Genomic DNA, 19,683 nt, shown 5'->3' with positions numbered 1-19,683 from the left:
AAAAAAACAATTTTCAACCAAAGATTGGAACTTTCAGTCATACTCCGGAATTCTCAACTCCAATGATGAATCTTAAATTGAAACACATGAGTTTTTAACCGAAAAATTCTTTTTTGACAAAAAAGTTTAATTTTCGAACCAGTAGTTTTATTTTCAACTAAAAATATGAATTTTCAGCCAATGACATTAATTTTTAGAAAAGAAGATTAATTTTGAACCGAGAAGATCTATTTCTAAAAAATATCTCAACTAAAAAAGATGAAGTTTCAATAAAAATGGCAATTGTTAATTTTTCGCTATAAAAAAATTAATGTTTAACTAAAGAGATCAATTAAAATGATGAATTTTTTTTCATGTGTAATAGTTGAATTTTAACCCAAAAATATGAATTTGGAGCAAACTTTATCAAGTAACCTTTATCTAAAATAATTGGATTTTCAGCTATAAATATGAATTTTTAATTAACAAAATTAATTTTGAAACAAGAAGATTAATTTGATGCGATAAATACGATTATCCAACAAAACACATGCATTTTTAACAAAATACAGTCATTTTTACCTAAAAAAGATCAATTTTCAGCCCAATAGTTAAATTTTCAATTGAAATGATGAATCTTTAACTGTAATACTTCAATTTTAAAACAAAATAATGAATTTTTAAATAACCTGATGGATCCTTAACTAGAATAATTGTATCTTTATCTTTTTGGCTTCAAAATTCAACATTTTGGATACATTTTTTTTCTTTGTGGACTGAAAAGTCTCTTGGTTGTAAATTCATTTTTTTTAGTTAATATTCATAGCTGAAAATTTAACTATTCTAAATGAAGATTCATCATTGTAGTTGAAAACTCACCACTTTGGTTGAAACTTTAACTATTTTGTTCAAATTTGTCTCTTTTAATGGAAAATTCAACTTTTCTTTTGAAAATTCATATATATTTTTGAAAAATCCACTTTCTTACTAAAAAATTAATCTTCTGGCTTAAACGTTAATCTTCGTTTTAAAACTTAATTTTCTTGCTTGAAAATGAAAGTGCATACACTTAAATAGTCATCGATTTAGTTTAAAATTCATCTTTTTGGTTAAAAATGGTCTCTTTTAATCGAAAATTTAACTTTTCGGTTGAAAATTCATATATATTTTTGAAAAACACTACACTTAAATATTCATAGTTTTAGTTGAAAATTCATCTTTTTGGTTGCAATAAAACTATTTGATTGAATATTTAAACTCATTCTTCTAAAATTCATCTTTATGGCTTAAAAGTCATCTACGCCAGTTTAAGATTCATTATTTATTTGAAAATTCAACTATTTGGTTGAAAATGTGTCTTTTTTTAATTAAAAAATCAACTTTTCTGTTGAAAATTCATATATATTTTTGAAAAGTCCACTTTCTTGGTAGAAACTTAAATCTTCTTGTTTGAAAGTCTATCTTTTTCTTTAAAATTAATTTTGAGTCTTAAAAATTGAAGTATTGCACTAAAATCTTGATAATTTTATTTGAAGGTCCATGTTTTTAGTCGCCAAAAAAAAAACTCAGAAATTTTAACTCTTTCTTCAAAAATTTATCTTTATGGTGTAAAATTAATATTTTTTAGTTGGGGATTCATAAATATTTTTGTTCAAAGTTTAACAGTTTGGTTTAAAATAAAACTATTTGATGCAAAATTAAACTCTTTTTTAAGTAATTCATGTTTATGGTTTAAAATTCATCTATTAGAGTCAAATATTCATAATTTCAGTTGAAAATTCATATATGTATAGTTTTTTTGATGTCGTCTTTCTTGGTAAAAGATTCATTTTCGTATTTGAAAATTAATCGTTTTGTTTGAAAATTAATTTTTGGCTCGAAAATTGAAATAATTCAGTTTAATATTCATCAGTCAGCTATTGAAATGGAAGATTTATCATTTTAGTTGAACATTCAACTATTTAGTTCAAAATTTGTCTCTTTTAATCGAAAAATCAACTTTTCTTTAAAAATTCATATATATTTTTCAAAAGTCCACTTTCTTGGTAGAAAATTAATTTTCTTGTTTGAACGTCAATCTTCTTTTAAAAAATTAATTTTCTTGCTTGAGAATTGAAGCAATACACTCAAATATTTATCATTTTAGTTGGATCAAATTGTTGAATTTTCAACCAAAATGTTAAATATTTAAGTGTATTACTTCAATTTTTAAACTAGAAAATTAATCTTCAAAAAGAAGATTGACATTCGAACAAGAAGAGTAATTTTCCACAAAGAAAGTGAACTTTTCAAAAATGTATATGAATTTTCAACAGAAAAGTTGAATTTTCGATTCAAAGAGACAAATTTTTACCCGAAAAGCTGAATTTTCAACTAAGACGATGAATATTTAAGTGTATTACTTCAATCTTCAAGCAATAAAATGAACTTTCTATCGAAAATGTGGATATTTTAAAAATATATATGAATTTTTGACAGAAAAGTTGAATTTTCGATTAAAAAAGACCATTTTTAATCAAATTGTTGAATTTATAACTAAAATGATGAATTTTTAAATGTATTACTTCAATTTTCAAACTGTAAAATTGATTTCAAAAAGAAGATTGACATTCAAACAAGAAGATTAATTTTCCACAAAGAAAGTGAACTTTTCAAAAAAATATACCAATTTTCAACAAAAAATTCGAATTTTCGATTAAAAGATACAAATTTCTAATAAAAAAGATGAATTTCCAACTAAAACGATGAACATTAAAGTTTATTACTTCAATTCTCAAGCAAGAAAATTAATTTTCTATCAAGAAAGTGGACTTTTCAAAAATATATATGAATTTTCAAAAGAAAAGTTGAATTTTCGATTAAAAGAGACAGTTTTTAATAAAATTGTTGAATTTTCAACTAAAATGATAAATATTTAAGTGTATTACTTCAATTTTTAAACTAGAAAATTAATTTTCAAAAAGAAGATTGACATTCGAACAAGAAGATTAATTTTCCAAAAAGAAAGTGAACTTTTCAAAAATATATATGAATTTTCAACAGAAAAGTTGAATTTTCGATTATAAGAGACAAATTTTTACCCGAAATGCTGAATTTTCAACTAAAACGATTAATATTTCAGTGTATTAATTCAATCTTCAAGCAAGAAAATTAGTTTTCTACCGAGAAAAACATCTTTTCAAAAATATGTATGAATTTTCAACAAAAACGATGAATATTTAAGTGTATTACTTCAATTGAGAAAAAAAAACATTGACGTTCAAAAAAGAAGATCAATTTTCTACCAGGAAAGTGAACTTTTCAAAAATATGTATGAATTTTCAACAGAAAAAATTAATTTTTGATGAAAAGAGACAAATTTTTACCCGAAAAGATGAATTTTCGACTAAAACGATGAATATTTAAGTGTATTACTTCAATTAAGAAAAAAAACATTGACGTTTAAAAAAAAAAAGATTAATTTTCTACCAGGAAAGTGAATTTTTCAAAATTATATATGAATTTTCAACAGAAAAGTTGAATTTTCGATTGAAAGAGACAAATTTTTACAAAGAAAAAAAATGAATTTTTAACTAAAACGACGAATATTTATGTGTATTAATTCAATCTTCAAGCAAGAAAATTAATTTTAAAATAGAAGATTGATGTTCAACCAAGAAAATTAGTTTTCTACTCAGAAAAACGTCTTTTCAAAAATACATATGAACTTTCAAAAAAAAATTTGAATTTTCGATTAAAAGAGACAAATTTCTAATGAAAAAGATGAATTTTCAACTAAAACGATGAATATTTAAGTGTATGACTTCAATTTAAAAAAAGCAAAAGACAAAAAAAACATTGACGTTCAAATAAGAAGATTAGTTTTCTACCAGGAAAGTGAACTTTTCGATAATATATATGAATTTTCAACAGAAAAGTTGAATTTTCGATTAAAAGAGACAAATATTTATCGTTTTAGGTGAAAAATCATCTTTTTTATTAGAAATTTGTCTCTTTTAATCGAAAATTCGAATTTTTTGTTGAAAATTCATATATATTTTTGAAAAGACGTTTTTCTTGGCAGAACTTCAATGTTCTTTTTGAAAATTAATTTTCTTGCTTGAAAATTAAAGTAATACACTTAAATATTCGTCGTTTTAGTAAAAAGTTCATCTTTTCGGGTAAAATTTGTTTCTTTTAATCGAAAATTCAACTTTTCTGTTGAAAATTCATATATATTTTTGAAAAGTTCACTTTCTTTGTGGAAAATTAATCTTCTTGTTCGAATGTCAATCTTCTTTTTGAAGATTAATTTTCTAGTTTAAAAATTGAAGTAATACACTTAAATATTTATCATTTTAGTTGAAAATTCAACAATTTTATTAAAAATTGTCTCTTTTAATCGAAAGTTCAACTTTTCTGTTGTAAATTCATATATATTTTTGAAAAGTCCACTTTTTTGATAGAAAATTAATTTTCTTGCTTGAAGATTGAAGTAATACACTTAAATATTCATCGTTTTAGTTGAAAATTCAGCTTTTTCGGTGAAAATTTGTCTCTTTTAATCGAAAATTCAACTTTTCTGTTAAAAATTCATATAAATTTTTGAAAAATTGACTTTTCTGGTAGAAAATTAATCTTCTTTTTTGAACGTCAATGTTTTTTTTCTTAATTGCAGTAAAACACTTAAATATTCATCGTTTTAGTTGAAAATTCATCGTTTTGGTTAGAAATTTGTATCTTTTAATCGAAAATTCGAATTTTTTGTTGAAAATTCATATATATATTTGAAAAGACATTTTTCTCCGTAGAAAACTAATTTTCTTGCTTGAAGATTGAAGTAACATACTTAAATATTCGTCGTTTTAGATGAAAATTCGTGTTTTCGGGTAAAAATTTGTTTCTTTTAATCGAAAATTCAACTTTTCTGTTGAAAATTCATATATATTTTTGAAAAGTCCCCTTTCTTAGTAAAAAATTAATCTTCTTGTTTGAATGTCAATCTTCTTATTGAAAATTAATTTGGAGTCTTAAAAATTGAAGTAATGCACTGAAATATTCATAGTTTTAGTTGAAAATTCAACTTTTTAGTTGCCATTAAAACTAGTTGGTTAAACATTTCAACTCTTTCTTCTAAAATTGATCTTTATGGTTCAAATTTAATCTATTCTAGTTGAAGACTCATTATTTGATTTGAAAAGTGATTATTTTGGTTGAAAATTAATCATCAATTTGATTATATTTTTTTGTTGTATTATAATTTATAATAATAATTTCTTGTATGTATATATATATTATATGATTTGGTAGTATTTTTTTCGAAAATTCATAATTTTGTTTGGCATTTGTTTTGTGCATAAAATTAATTTTTACAACTGAAAATTGAAACATATTTTCAGAACCAGGAACAGTCAACGCTACAGTGTACCATAGCATTTTGGATGAGTCGGAAGTCAACAGTGGAACTGAGTCACGAGTCACAGACAGTCTGATGACAGAGGATTACAGTATGGATCTGAACACACCAGCCAAAAGGAAACGTACTCGTCGAAAAAGGGTGAAGAGACTATCCAATGAAATCACGAATCGAGTCTCTGTCGTCCAAGAGGAGCCAAAAAAGCCAAAAATAATCGACTCTGTCTTAATTGCATCCGGTAAGCACATCAGATTCAATGGCGCCGAAGAAGAGATCGTTTCTCAAAGTAGCTGTCCAACAATCAATTTTAATTTTCCCAAATTTAACGATACTCCCGGGCCAAAAAAAACTGCACTCACCAAAGATCTTGATACTCTTTTGGCACTGAAACAATGCTCGACGCCTTTAACTTTTTCCTGTAAAAAAGTTGACAAGGAAGTGAAAATGGAGAGAATCTCGAAATCGCTGACAGACGAAGAAGATGAAGAAAATCTGACTGAGTCTGCCCGAAACATTGTGCCGAAAGAGATTAAGAAGCAGAAGAAGGATCTCCAGATTGAGGATATTGTGCCAGAAAATTATCCACTTTTTGAGGCACTTCCAAAAGCAGATGATGTTATTGCCTTCAAGGTAGGGATAATATTTCTTTATCCGGGTGACGACTTGACCCGGGAAAATCCGGGAATTTACTTTTTTTTTTGCAGAAAAAATTTATGTTTTCATTATTTTAATCATTTTTGTTAATTTAGAAAAGTCATTTCCAGTTTCGGGGCCTTACGTCATTTTTAGTTTCCAGAAATATTTTGCTAGTTAAAATTTTTGAATTGATTTTGAACAAAAAAAAAATTCTGTTTTACTCAACAAGGTGGCTTTTTAACAAAATACTTGAATTTTTTAAACAAACAAAAATTAATGTAATAGTTGAATTTTCAAAACATTAAAAAAACTCGCAATAAAAAAGTGTCATAGTTTATATTGCAATCAAAAAAGTTGAATTTTTAACAAACAAAGATTTTTCACTCGAAAAATAACTAAAAGTTTATCAACTTTATTGTACCTTCAATCCAAAAGACGAATTTTCTCTACAAAAATTGAATTTTCAAACAAAAAATATGACTAACCAAAAATATTATTTTTTCCCCCGAAAGAGGAGAATTTTCAACTAAAAAAGATGAATCTAATAAAAATGAAAAAGTTACTCTTTTTTCAAAAATTCATGTATTCCAGTTGAAGATTCCTCATTTGAGTTAATAATGAATTTTCCAAAAGAAGTGAAAATTTTTACCAAGATGATGATTCTTCCATTGAAATAGATGAATTTATACCATAAAGATGAATTTTTGAAGAAAAAAATAAAATTTCTAACCAAGTAGTTTTGTTGGCCACTAAAAAGATTAATCTTTCACTAAAAATATTAATATTCGAGTGTAATACTTCAATTTTCAAGCCTAATAAATTTGCAGCCAATTATTACAATTTTCAACTAAAATAATTTATCTTCAATTGGATTAGATGAATTTTAAACCAAAAAGATGAGTTTTTGAAAAAAGAGTGAAAATTTGCATCCAGGTAATTTAATTGGCAAAAAAAAGAAAAATTATTAAATAGAAAGATAGATATTTAAATGTAATACATGAATATTTATGTAAAAAAAATGAATTTTCAAAAAAAGAAGATTAATTTTCAAATGAGAAGAATAATTTTCTGCCAAAAAAGACGATTTGTCAACAAAATATATAGTTTTTTAACAAACTAATTGAACTTTCAACTGAATCAGACAAAAGTGCAACTAAATAGTTGAATTTTCAACCAAACTGATAAATTCTTAAATAAAATGATCAATATTTAACTGAAATAGTTAAGTTTTAAGTAAAAAAGATAAATTTTGCATCCAAGAATATTAATTTCTAAAAAAAAGGGAAAATTCCTTCAAAGTAGGGATAACATTTCTTTATCCGGGTGACGACTTGACCCAGTAAAATCCGGCAATTTAAGTTAAAAACCGGCAATTTACTTTTTTTTGCAGAAAAAAATTATGTTTTCATTATTTTAATCACTTTTGTTAATTTAGAAAAGTCATTTCCAGTTTCGGGGCCTTACGTCATTTTTAGTTTCCAGAAATATTTTGCTAGTTAAAATTTTTGATCTGATTTTGAACAAAAAAAAAATTCTGTTTTACTCAAGAAGGTGGCTTTTTAACAAAATACTTGAATTTTTTAAACAAACAAACAAAAATTAATGTAATAGTTGAATTTTCAAAACATTAAAAAAACTCGCAATAAAAAAGTGTCATAGTTTATATTGCAATCAAAAAAGTTGAATTTTTAACAAACAAAGATTTTTCACTCGAAAAATAACTAAAAGTTTATCAACTTTATTGTACCTTCAATCCAAAAGACGAATTTTCTCTAAAAAAATGGAATTTTTAAACAAAAAATATGACTAACAAAAAATATTATTTTTTCCCCCCGAAAGAGGAGAATTTTAAACTAAAAAAGATCAATCTAATAAAAATGGAAAACTTACATCTTTAGTTGCAAAATTAATTTCAAACAAAAAAAGAAAAGGATTTTCCTCTAATCTAAATTTTAAATCAAAGACATAAGCCTCCAAGCAAAAAAAAAGTTTAATTTCTACCCAATTAGTTGAATTTTCAATTAAAAAATATTATTTTTCATCCAAATAGTTCAACTTTTAACCAAACAGACGAATTTTTAAAGCAATAAGATCAATTTTTAAAACAATAATTGAATTTTTAGTTTAAACTTTCTTCAATTGACTTTTTACAATAAAAATAGGAATTTTTAAACATGAAGTAAGCTTCTACGAAAAAAATAAATAAATTTTTAATTAAAATAGAAAAGAATTTTTGACCAAAAAGGATGACTTTTTAACACAATTATTGAATTTTTTACCAAATAGTTGCGTTTTTATCCCAAGAAGAAGAAATTTCTCTTAAAACAGATCAATTTTGTTTTTAAATTCAAAAAAAGATTTGAATGTTCATCCAACAAAGATTCCAGTTGAGTTTTCAAGATCAAAATATGAATTTTTTAACAAAAAATAAGTTTCTACGCACAAAATTGAATTTTCAATCCAAAAAGACCAATGTTTTCAAAAAAAAGGAGTAGTTTTTAACAAAATAGTACAGGTGAATTTAAAAATCAAAAAGACAAATTTTCAATAACAAAAAAAAAGTTGAGTTTTCTGCCGAAAAGATTTCAATTGACTTATCAGCACAAAAATACGAATTTCACACAAAAAGTAAATTTTCTAGGAAATAGTTGAATTTTTAACAAAATAGTTGCATTTTTATCCAACACAAAGATGCAATATTTCTACTGAAAAATATGAACTTTTAATTCAAAAAGAAAAATTTTCAGAAAAAAAAAACTTTTTATCCAAAAGATTTCTCGTTACGTATCTGCAACGAAATATGAATTTTAAATAAAAGGTTAATTTTCTAAGAAAAGAGTTTTAAGAAAACAGTTGAATTTGCAACAAAAATGGGCGTTTTTAAAGAAAATTGTTAAATTTTTAACAAAATAATCAAATATAAAACTAAAAAGATAATGTTACGAAGAAAGTTTTTGCGAATTGTTATGTTTTTTAATGATGCTATTATTTATCTTACAATGCGTAATTCAAAATTTTTTTAATTAAAAAATTGTCCATTTAAAATTTTTATTTCTAGGCTTACATGTTTAATTTAAAGAATTTTTAAATGCTTTCTTAAAGACTTGAACAGAAAATTTTGGAAAGTTTTCTTAAAATCTCCTAGAATCTCTTTAGAAAATTTTGTTAAAATCTTTAAAAAACTTTTTAAATATTCTCTTGAAATAATTTTTCAAAATGAAAAGTTTTTTTAATTTTCCTAGGAATGTTAAGAAAATGTTTTTATTTTTTTTAAGCCTTTCACGATTCTTGAAAAGAATCTAATTTTTTTGTTTAAAATCTGCGAAAATCTACATTTTGTTTTATATTAGGCTATCATTTCAAGTTTTACATCAAGTTTTTAATCTTTTCAAAACTTATGAATATCTCTTAAAATTACTTAAATTTCGCCTACCAATAATAAATGTTTAACTGTTATTTATACATCCAAATTGTAAAGAAATATTCTAGAATTTAGAGGATTTTCTGGAAATTGTAGAAAAAGTGCAATTAATTTTGACAGATATTTAGAGATTCTGAAAAAATTTCAAAAATAATTTTAAATTAAAAACAACTTCTAGATTTCTCAAGATTTTGACATAAAATTTTAAAGCTTTCCAAGGATGTTTAAACTATTTAAGAAGAAAATAATTGAATTTCTAATTTAAGAAGTGTTCAGTTAAATTTTTTTCAATATTTCAATATCTAATGTACCTAGCTTAAAATTATATAATTTTTAAATTTTTAAAGTTCATTGATTGATTTTTTAAATTTAGAACATTGCAAATGATAACGTGGATTTATATATTTTTTTAATATTGAAAAATATTAGTATCTTCAATTTTATACGCGTAAATTATTGAGCATTTGAATACAACATTTTTGGATCAAAAACTTTTAAATTTAAATACATTCAAAAATTGTACTGATTATCTCAATTTACCCTAATTAAATCATAATTTATTATTGAATTTTTATTATTTTCAATTATAAAAACAGGATGTCTATCCTACCTGGAAAATTGGTGGAATTTTTCACTTCGTTATTGAAACTTTATCTCTTTTAGTTGAGATTTCTTTTAGAAATAAATTTTCTTGGTCCAAAATCAATTTTCGAGTTTGAATAATAATTGTTTTGGTTGAAAATTCATCTTCCTAGTTGAAAATAATACTACTTGGTCGAAAATTAAACTTTTTTGCTCAAAATTGCTCAAAAATTTGGAAAAATCTTCTTTTTTGATAGAAAACTAATTTTCCGTTAGCATTTAATTTTTTGTTAATAATTCAAGTATTGCAGTAGATTACTTATAATTTTAGTTGAAAATAACTTTTATGCTAGTTGAAAATTCAACTATTTGGTCGAAAATTAAACTCTTTTCTCAAAAATACAGTTTTTTTTTTGTTAAAAATACATCTATTTTAAGTTAAGATTCATTATTTGAATTGAAAATTCATCAGTTGGACTAAAAATTCAACTATTTGGTTTAAATTGGATCTTTTTTAGTTGAAAATTCATACATTTTTTTCATAAGTTATTTTTATAAGTTAGAAAACTAATCTTGTGTAAGCATTCAATTTCTTGGTTAATAATTCAAGTATTGCAGTAGAATATTCATTATTTTAGTTGAAAATTAAATTATTTGGTTAAACATTAATTTTTCAACTGAAAAATTAAACATTGAATTTTTGATTGGAAGTTTACCTTTTTTAGTTGAAAATTAATTTATGCTGTTTAGTATTCGTATTTTTTGGTAGAAATTATTCTACTTGGTTGAAAATACAGATTTGAGTTTAAATTCAAGTATTCCAGTTCAAGCTTCATAATTTTATTTAATAATTCATCAGTTTGGGTGAAAGCTAATTTTTCTAATTAAAAATTTGATTATTTCTTTTTTGGTTAAAAATTGATTTTTTTTTAATTCAACTATTGGGTTGAAAATTTGTCTTTTTTTATCAGATTATTAAACTATTTCGTTGCAAATTTATGTATTTTGTTAAAAAGTCGCCTTTTTCGTAGAAACTTAATCTTTTCAAACAAGAAGATTAATTTTCTACCAAAAAAGAAGATTTTTCAACAAAGTACATTAATTTTCCACGAAATAGTTTAATACTCTATTAAAAAAAAAGACCAATTTTTAACCAAATAGTGGAATTTTGAACTAAAAAAGATCAATTTCTAACCAAAAATGCAATAGTAAATTTTTCAGATGGATTTTCAACTGATAAATTAAATGTTTAACAAATTATTTCAACTTTCTTTCATCCAAGTACTTCGAAAATTGTTTAAGATTCTGATAGAAAAAAAAAAACAATATTTTACAACCAAGTTTTTGAATTGAAACTAAAAAAGATTAGATTTCATCCAAACTGATGAACATTCAACTAAAATGATGAATCCTCATTTATCCTGATTTTCAACAGGAAATTTTAGAAAATAATTATCGTTTTTATTTTAGGACAGGAAATTTCGACAAAGAAATATAATTTCACTTGGAACAGGGAATTTTTAAAAAGAATTATCATTAGGACTTAAAAGAAAAGAATTGAGAAGAGTCGCTGTTCCGACTCAGAATTTGTTACATTGTTTATTGCGAATTCATCTTTCTTTGGTAAAAAATATAATTAAATGGTTGAAAGTTGAACTCTTTCTTCAAAAATTTATGTATTTGTTGAAAAAAAGGCCTTTTTTGTAGAAAATGAATCTTTATGTTTGAAACTTTAAATTTTTTTGTATAAAATTTAACTATTCCAGTTGAAAATTCATCATTTTATTTGAAAATTCATCAGTTTGGTTAAAATTGAATTCCTTCAACTGAAAATTTAAATGTCCTTTTTTGCAAGTTAATCTTCTTGTTTAAAAATGTTACTTTTTGGTTAAAAAATCAAGTATTTCAGTTAAGTATTTATCATTTTAATTTGAAAATTCGTCTTTCAGGTTATAAATAAAATTACTTGGTTGAAAGTTGAACTCTTGTTAATTTTTTTGAAGATTCAGAATTTTAATTGAAAATTCATTTAATTTCTGAAAATGTGAACTATTTTATTGAAAACTTCTCTTTTTTTGTGAAAAGAATTTTTTGCCGAAAATTTAAATATTTTGTTGAAATTTGTTTATTTTTTTGTTGAAAATTATTATTTATTTGGAATCAAAATGTAACTATTATACCAGTTAAAAATTCCATAATTTTAGTTACAAATTAATCTCTTTGGCTGAACATCCATTTTTTCACTAAAAATTTAATTATTTAATTTTTGGCTGAAAATTGTCGTTTTTAGTTGAAAATTCATCTTTTTTCGGTAGAAATGAATTTTTGTGCTTAAAAATTGATCTAGTTGGTCAAGAACTCAAACATTCTAGTTGAATATTTACAATTTTAGCTAAAAATTCATAACTTTGTTTAAAAAATGTAACTATTTTTTTTAAAGTTATTTTTTTGTGGAAAGTAATTTTTTAACTAAAATTTAACTTTTTCAATTGAAAAATTTGTAGTTGTAGTTAAACTCTTTTGTTGAAAATTATTTTTTTTAATTGAAGATTCATCATTTTAAATCAAAATTCCATTTTTTAGAAATATGTGGATTTCAATCAAAAACTTGGTTTTTCTTTCGATGAAAAGGAATTTTTTTTATCGAAAATTTAACTATTTTTCTGAAACTCCGATTTAATTAGTTGAGAATTAAATTTTCAAAGGGAAATTCCACCATTATATTTTTGGTTAAAATTTTGTCCTTTTTGGATGAAACTTCAAATATTTTGTTGTAAATTGATATTTTTTTATTTAAATATTCAACTATTGTGTCAAAAATTCATCTCATTGGTAGAAAATTCGTCTTTTTTTGTTGAACTTTTCTAGTCGAAATTTTAACAATTTATATGTAAATTTTTGCTTTTTTTTTAATTGAAAATTTATTTATTTCAATGAAAATTCACGTATTTTGGTCTAAAAACAACTTTATTGTAGAAAATCGACTTTTTTTTGGTAGAATTTTTTTCCCTTGAAAGTTAATATCATTGTTTAAAATGTTTTCTTCTTGGTTTGAAAATTCAAGTATTCCAGTTAAATATTTATCATATTAGATGAAATTTCATATATTTTAAGTTAGAAATAAAATAAACTTTTGTTGAAAATGAATTTTTTTATTGAAAATTCATCATTTTAATTAAAAGTATTTCTTCGGTTAAAAAATGAGCTATTTGTTTTTAAAAAATGTGTTGCTATGGATGAAAAGGAATTTTTAACCAAAAAGTAAACTATTTTATTCAAACTTGGTTTTCTTTTTGTTAAAAATAATTGTTGTCTTAATTTGAAAATTAAAATACTATTCCAGTTGAATATTCGATAATTTTAGTTAAAAATTCTTTTTCCGACTCAAATATTTAATTTTGTAATTTTTAGTTAAAGAATTATCTTTTTTAGTTGAAAGTTCGTCTTTTTTCTTTCAAAATTCATTATCTTAACTTAAAACTTAATTATTTAATTTTTTGTTGTCAGCTTATCTTTTTTTAAATATATCATTTTTTTTATTAACTGTTTCAGTTGGTTAAGATTTTTTTTTTAATTTACATATTTAACTATTTCATGTTTTTTTTTGCAAATTTTTGGTTTCTAGTTCAAAATTCAAGAGCGATTAAAAATTTATCTGTTTGTTTAAAAATTTAAGCATTTTATTTAAATATTCATCATTTTAGTGGAAAATTGATCTTTTTAGTTAAAAATTCCACTATTGCAATTCAAGATTCATAATTTTTATTATTTTATTGCAAAATTATATAATATTTAAATAATTTAACCTGAAAAAGTCCTTTGTATTATAGCTTTTTAAAATGGGAGATGACTACACGCCACATATTTCGAAATACATCATTGGAAAAATCTTAGCTATCCAGCCGATAACATCACTCTGCACAATCAAGATTCTGAGTAAGTTAATTAATTTTTTTTAACTCAGATTACTCATTTTTCCCCTTAAATGCGAAATGAATTAATAGATCCCAATAAGAAATTCCAATTATTTTTGGTGAAAAGTTAATTCTTTTTAATTGAAAAGTCTAGTATTTTATTTTTTGATCAAAACTCATCTTCTTATGATAAAAATTCTATGATTTGATTTGAAATTCAATTATTTTAATGAAAATTAACACGTAATCAAACATTAATTTTTAAAATGAAAATTAAATTATTCAATTTATTTATTTTTTAAATGGATCGGATTTAGATTTTAAATTTAACATTCGTCTATTGCATTTTTTATTGCTACCTCATTGAAAGTTGAACTACTTTTTTCAAAATTTTATTTATTGAAGACTTAACTATTTTGTTTTCAAAATTGCTTTTTTTTGGTTGAAAGTTAATTTTTTCAACTAAAAGTGTTACTATTACATTTTTGTCTGATAATTATTAGTTTTTTTAGTTTAAAATTAAAATATTGAGTTGAAAATTGGTTTTCTTCCATTCAAAATTTAACTGTTTCGTTAAAAGTTCATGTATTTTATTTAGAAATTAATCTTGTTGAAAAATTCACCTTTTTGGTTGAAAATTTAAATATTCCAACTACATATTCATAATTATATTTGAAAATTCATCAATTTTAATAAAAAATGAACTATTTGCTTGAAAATATATATTTTTGTAATTGTTGAAAATTAATTTTTCCAATTGAAACTTTAACTATTCGATTTTCTGTAAAAAATTCATATTTTTTAGAGAAAAATTGAATTATTTGTTTCAAATTTGGTTTCCTTTGCAATATTTTTCTCTATTGTGTTAAAGAATGTTAAGAATGAATGTCATAAATTAAAATAAATGTGAGAATAAATCTTTGTGTTTGGGGCAAATATGCATGTTACTTTTATTTTGCCTTGAAAATTAAAAAACTTGAAAGGGAAAACCGGGAAATGACAATATTTGGTTGAAAATTCAATTATTTTGTTGAAAATATTTGCGTACTTTGTAATTTTTGAAATCTTCCAATTAGAAAGAATATAAATTTCAAAGTGTTAAGAATAATTAAACTTTAAAGGTTCACAATTCAAAATATTTCTCGCATTATTTAAATTTTTGTACGGCGAATATAACAATTTTAGTTAAAAAGTATAGTTTTTAATATGCAAATTTAAAATAGTTTAATCTTTGAGGTCTTGAAACTAAAGTTTTTTGTTAAATTAATTTTTAGATTAATTTTTGGAAGTTTCGGATTTTTAATTTTACAATATTGTATTTTTAAATTTAAATTTCAAAAATTCAGCTTAATTTTGCTATTAAATATTACAAAATTTCAAATTGAAAAATATTTGATTCGAAAGTTTCTAGAATTAATAATAATTCTAAAGGAAGATTTGAAATTGAAAAATTAACAATTGAGTTTAAAAATTGTTTAAATGTGAAAATTAAACTATCTGAAATTGATACATCAGTAAATGGATAATTTAGGTATTTTTAAGTGGTTACAATTTTAGACTTCTGAATTTTTATAATGAACCCTAAATTTTTAATTTTTCCCTTACATATATTTTAATTTTGCAATTAAATTTGAATTTCTTGCATTTTGGAAAGTATTTGGCAATTTAAAGACTATTTATTTTTAAGCTATTTAAATTTACTTCAAATAATTGAAATTTTAAAGGGATTTGAGTATACAAAAGTTGGACTGTCACTATTTTTGGTTACTAAAATTTTTGTTACTTTTAAATTAAGTTCTCATTCGTTCCAAGTTTTACGTTATGAAGTAGAACATTTTTATTTTTAATGTTTCATATTTAAAATTACTTTTTATTTTGAAAGTTTTTTTTTAATGATTCAATTCGTTTTTGAATTTTATGAAAATTTATTTAATCAGTTTAAATGTTAAATTATAATATTATTGTGTAATAAAAATTTAAAATTCTATAATTTCAGAAGCTTTGGCTTTAAAAGATTCAGTTTAATTTTCAATTTTAAATTGTGTTATATTTTAATCCCTTTAGATTAAAAATTATTCAAATTTAAAATTTTGCAATCTTTAATTATTTAATATTGAACACTTTTAATCATAAAGAATACAATTTCAATTCCTCTGAATTTTAAAGGACCCAATTTCTAGTATTCGAATCTCAAAATATTCAATTTTTAACATTTTGACATTGTTCTATTTTTTAAATTTTAATCTAAAATTATGAGTAACACCCGTTTTTACACAAATTCATTCAACACAAAATATATTGTACATATCATATTTTTCTTACACAAAATATTTCCTGCACAGAATTAATTATTGTTTCATACTATTATATTTTTTTTACACAAAATATTTGGTACGCAGAATATATGCTACAGAAATAAATCATGTGCACATTTAAATTCAAAATTAAACTCCTAATAATAGAAAAAAGTTCTACTTTTCTGTAATGAAGGTTGTAATTTATTGTATTTATTTTTAGATTCCTGTAAAAATTATTTAATTTTTTGGTATTATTTGTCTTTGATGAGTGACAAGTTTTCAAATGTCTTTTAAATAATTTTGCAATTGTTGAAACCATTTTTGTTACCTGTAAATCGTGAAAAGTTATTACTTTTTTGGATAAATAATAAAGTGGATGAATTTCAAGGATAATAGTTCCTGTTTAATAAATTTGGTAATTATTTGAACAATTTTTATCCTGTAAATTGTAAAAGTTTATTATTTTTCTGAGATTAATGACACAATTACCGAATATCAAAGTAATTTTTCTTGAAGATATTTAGCAATTCATTAAAAAAATTTCATTTGTTTCCACCATTTAAAGAAGAAAAATCTGTCCACGTTCGATTTCAACAGTTTTAAAATAATTAGTTGAATTATACATTACAAATTTTCCATTTAAAATTTTTATTTTTAATTTAAGGAATTTTTAAATGCTTTCTTAAACACTCGAAAAAATAAAAAATCAAACTCTTTGATGTTGAAAATTTTGGATAAAAAACATTTTTATTTAATAAATAAATAATATTTTTTTAATTTATCTGCATTTTAAGTAATAAAAAGTGAGCAAAAACGATTTGACAAAGCGATTTTAAATCAGTTCAAAATTGAAGAATTTTCAGATTTTAACGTTAAAACTTAAACGGTTTCAATTTGACTCTTAGTCATTCAAAAAATTTGAACGTGTGACTGAAAATTTATAAACTATTTTCAACTTAAAAATAATAACTTCGTAATAATATATCCTTAATTAAAGGATTTTATTAAATTTAAAGTATTGTTTCAGTCTAAAATATTCTATTTTTAAACCATACAATTTGAAATTTTAAATTTAAAAAAAGATTAATTATTGAATATTTAGCAATATTTGAGTTTTTATTTAAGACAACTACGTTACAATTTTAATTGCTGTATTTGAAAAATTATTAATTTGTAAGTTAAATTTTTAAATTTTGATGTAATATTTACAAATGAACATTTGTAGAAAAAATTTGAGTAATTTTAAGAGATATTTAGGAGTTTTAAAAAGATTAAAATTTATCTTGCAAATTTTAGAAAGTTTTCCTAAAATCTTCTGAAATCTTTTTTGAAAATTTTGTTTAAATCTTTGAAAAACTTTTTAAATATTCTCTTAAAATAATTTTTCAAAATGAAAAATTATATTTAATTTTTCTATGATTCTTAAGAAAATGTTTTTTATTCTTTTGAAGCCTTTCACAGTTCTTGAAAAGAATATAATTTCTTAAAATTACTCAAATTTCATCTACAAATTATAAATTTTCAATTGTTATTTAGACATCCAACTTGTAAAGAAATTTTCTAAAATTTGCAGGATTTTCTGAAAATTGTAGAAAAAATTCAATTAATTTTGACAGATATTTAGAAGCTCTCAACAAATTTCCAAAATAATTAAAAATTTAAAACAACTTCTAGATGTCTCAAGATTTTGAAATAAAATTTTGAAACTTTCGAAGGATGTTTAAACTACTTAAAAAATACTTAAAAAATACAAATTTTTCAATTTTTCAATATTTAATGTTTCTAGCTTAAAATTCCTTGAAATTATATAATTTTGAACGTTTTAAATTTCGTTGCTTGATTTTTTAATTTAGAGCATTGCAAATGATAAAGTGGAATTATATGTTTTTATATTGCAAAATGTTAGTACCTTTAACTTTATACGCGTAAATTATTGAGCATTTGAGTACAAAATTTTTAAATTAAAAACTTTTCAATTTCAATTTTAAAAGTTCAAAATTTAACAGTTTCACTTTAAGTGCTCATATTTAAAGCTCAGTTTTTATTCCATTGAACGTGCAAAATGTTTTGAAAAATTATATTTTTAACGTTAAATTCCATTATTCTATTTTTGGTTGAAATTGTATCTATTTTTTTTAAAGATAGTTTTTTTGTGGAAAGTAATCATTAAGCCTGAAAAATAATAACTTTTTACGTTTTAGAGACGAAAAAAAATGATTTCGACAAATAATAATTGTTTGAAGAGCTCAAAATTAGTTAGAAAATCCTTAGAAACTTGTCGTTTGTCGAATAAAAATAATTAATGTGTAGAAAATATTTGGTGTAGGAAAAATATTGGATATAATATTTTTGTGTAAAATATTTTTAGTATATATTCATAATAAAATATAACTATTTAATTTTGTGCAGGAGATATTCTGTGTAAAAAATTTTGTAATTCTCCAATTTTAATTCAAATTTTTGAATTTTTAGCGCTTTAACTTAAAAATTATACAATTGAACTTGTTTTTCTAATTAAATTGTTCAAAATTTATTGTATATTTCTGTTAATTTCAGACGCCTGAAATTGGAAATTATTAATTATTGTTTCGAAAGTATTTAAAATCTTATATTAAAAAATTGATTTAATAACGGATTTTTATCGACTATCGCAATAAATAATATATGTGAAAAGAACTTTTGCAGGATGGCCGCTGGACCAGGAAATGACAGTGAATTTATTTTTAGATCGGGATTTTTATAAATTTTTAGATAAAAATTCCTTCCAACTTTGATTATAACCGTTTTTAAATAATTAGTTTGATTTTTATCTTTCTCAATTATGATATTCAGTTTAGAATGCGTAATTCGAAAATCTCTCGCTTTAAAAATTTTTCAATTTAGATTTTTATTTTTTAAGCATACATTTCAATTTACTAAATTTGAAAATGCAGCTTTAAAGACTTAAACAATTAAAATTTAGAAGCGTTTAAAATCGAAGATTTTTTGTCAGAAAAAAAAAAACATTTTTAGTTGTTAAACTGTGAATATAAATTAATGAATGATTTCTTAAATTTAATTGTACTTCAAGATTTGAAAATTAAATAATAATTGATTTTACATTTGTTAAGCAAATTTAAACGCCCTATTGAAAATTTATAAACTATTTTTAATTTCAAAATAACTTCAAAATAATATATTTATAACACAGGCCCACAAAAAAAACAAAAGTGTCTGTGCAATTGACCAGACCTATATATTCTTATGTATTTTTCGACGCTGAATCCGAATTTGCAATAAAAAAGTAGCTACTTTTTTATGGGCTTTTGATCGAAAAACCTCATTTTCTACGGTTTTTTCATGGTTTAAAAAAAAAATAAATAAAGAAAATTTTTATTTTTTTGACTTCAGAATCGAATTCTACGGGAAAAAATACATCGAAAACCATGTTTTGATTTTTTTTTTTTACAAAAATTTCAA

General features: G+C 22.4%; 1 protein-coding gene across 1 annotated transcript in view; it reads left to right on the top strand.

Moving 5' to 3' along the window:
• LOC117179062 (coilin) overlaps window positions 1-19,683 on the top strand; it is a 42,271-nt gene that overhangs the window by 20,819 nt on the left and 1,769 nt on the right. Inside the window, exons 3-4 of the mRNA XM_033370699.1 lie at window positions 5,358-6,004; window positions 13,844-13,949. Coding sequence (XP_033226590.1) covers window positions 5,358-6,004; window positions 13,844-13,949 — 753 coding nt within the window. The remainder of the gene's footprint in view (window positions 1-5,357; window positions 6,005-13,843; window positions 13,950-19,683) is intronic.

Source organism: Belonocnema kinseyi, chromosome 8 (assembly GCF_010883055.1).
Source record: "Belonocnema kinseyi isolate 2016_QV_RU_SX_M_011 chromosome 8, B_treatae_v1, whole genome shotgun sequence".
In the NCBI taxonomy this organism is placed as follows: domain Eukaryota; kingdom Metazoa; phylum Arthropoda; class Insecta; order Hymenoptera; family Cynipidae; genus Belonocnema; species Belonocnema kinseyi.
This window is presented reverse-complemented; position numbering and strand designations above follow the sequence as displayed.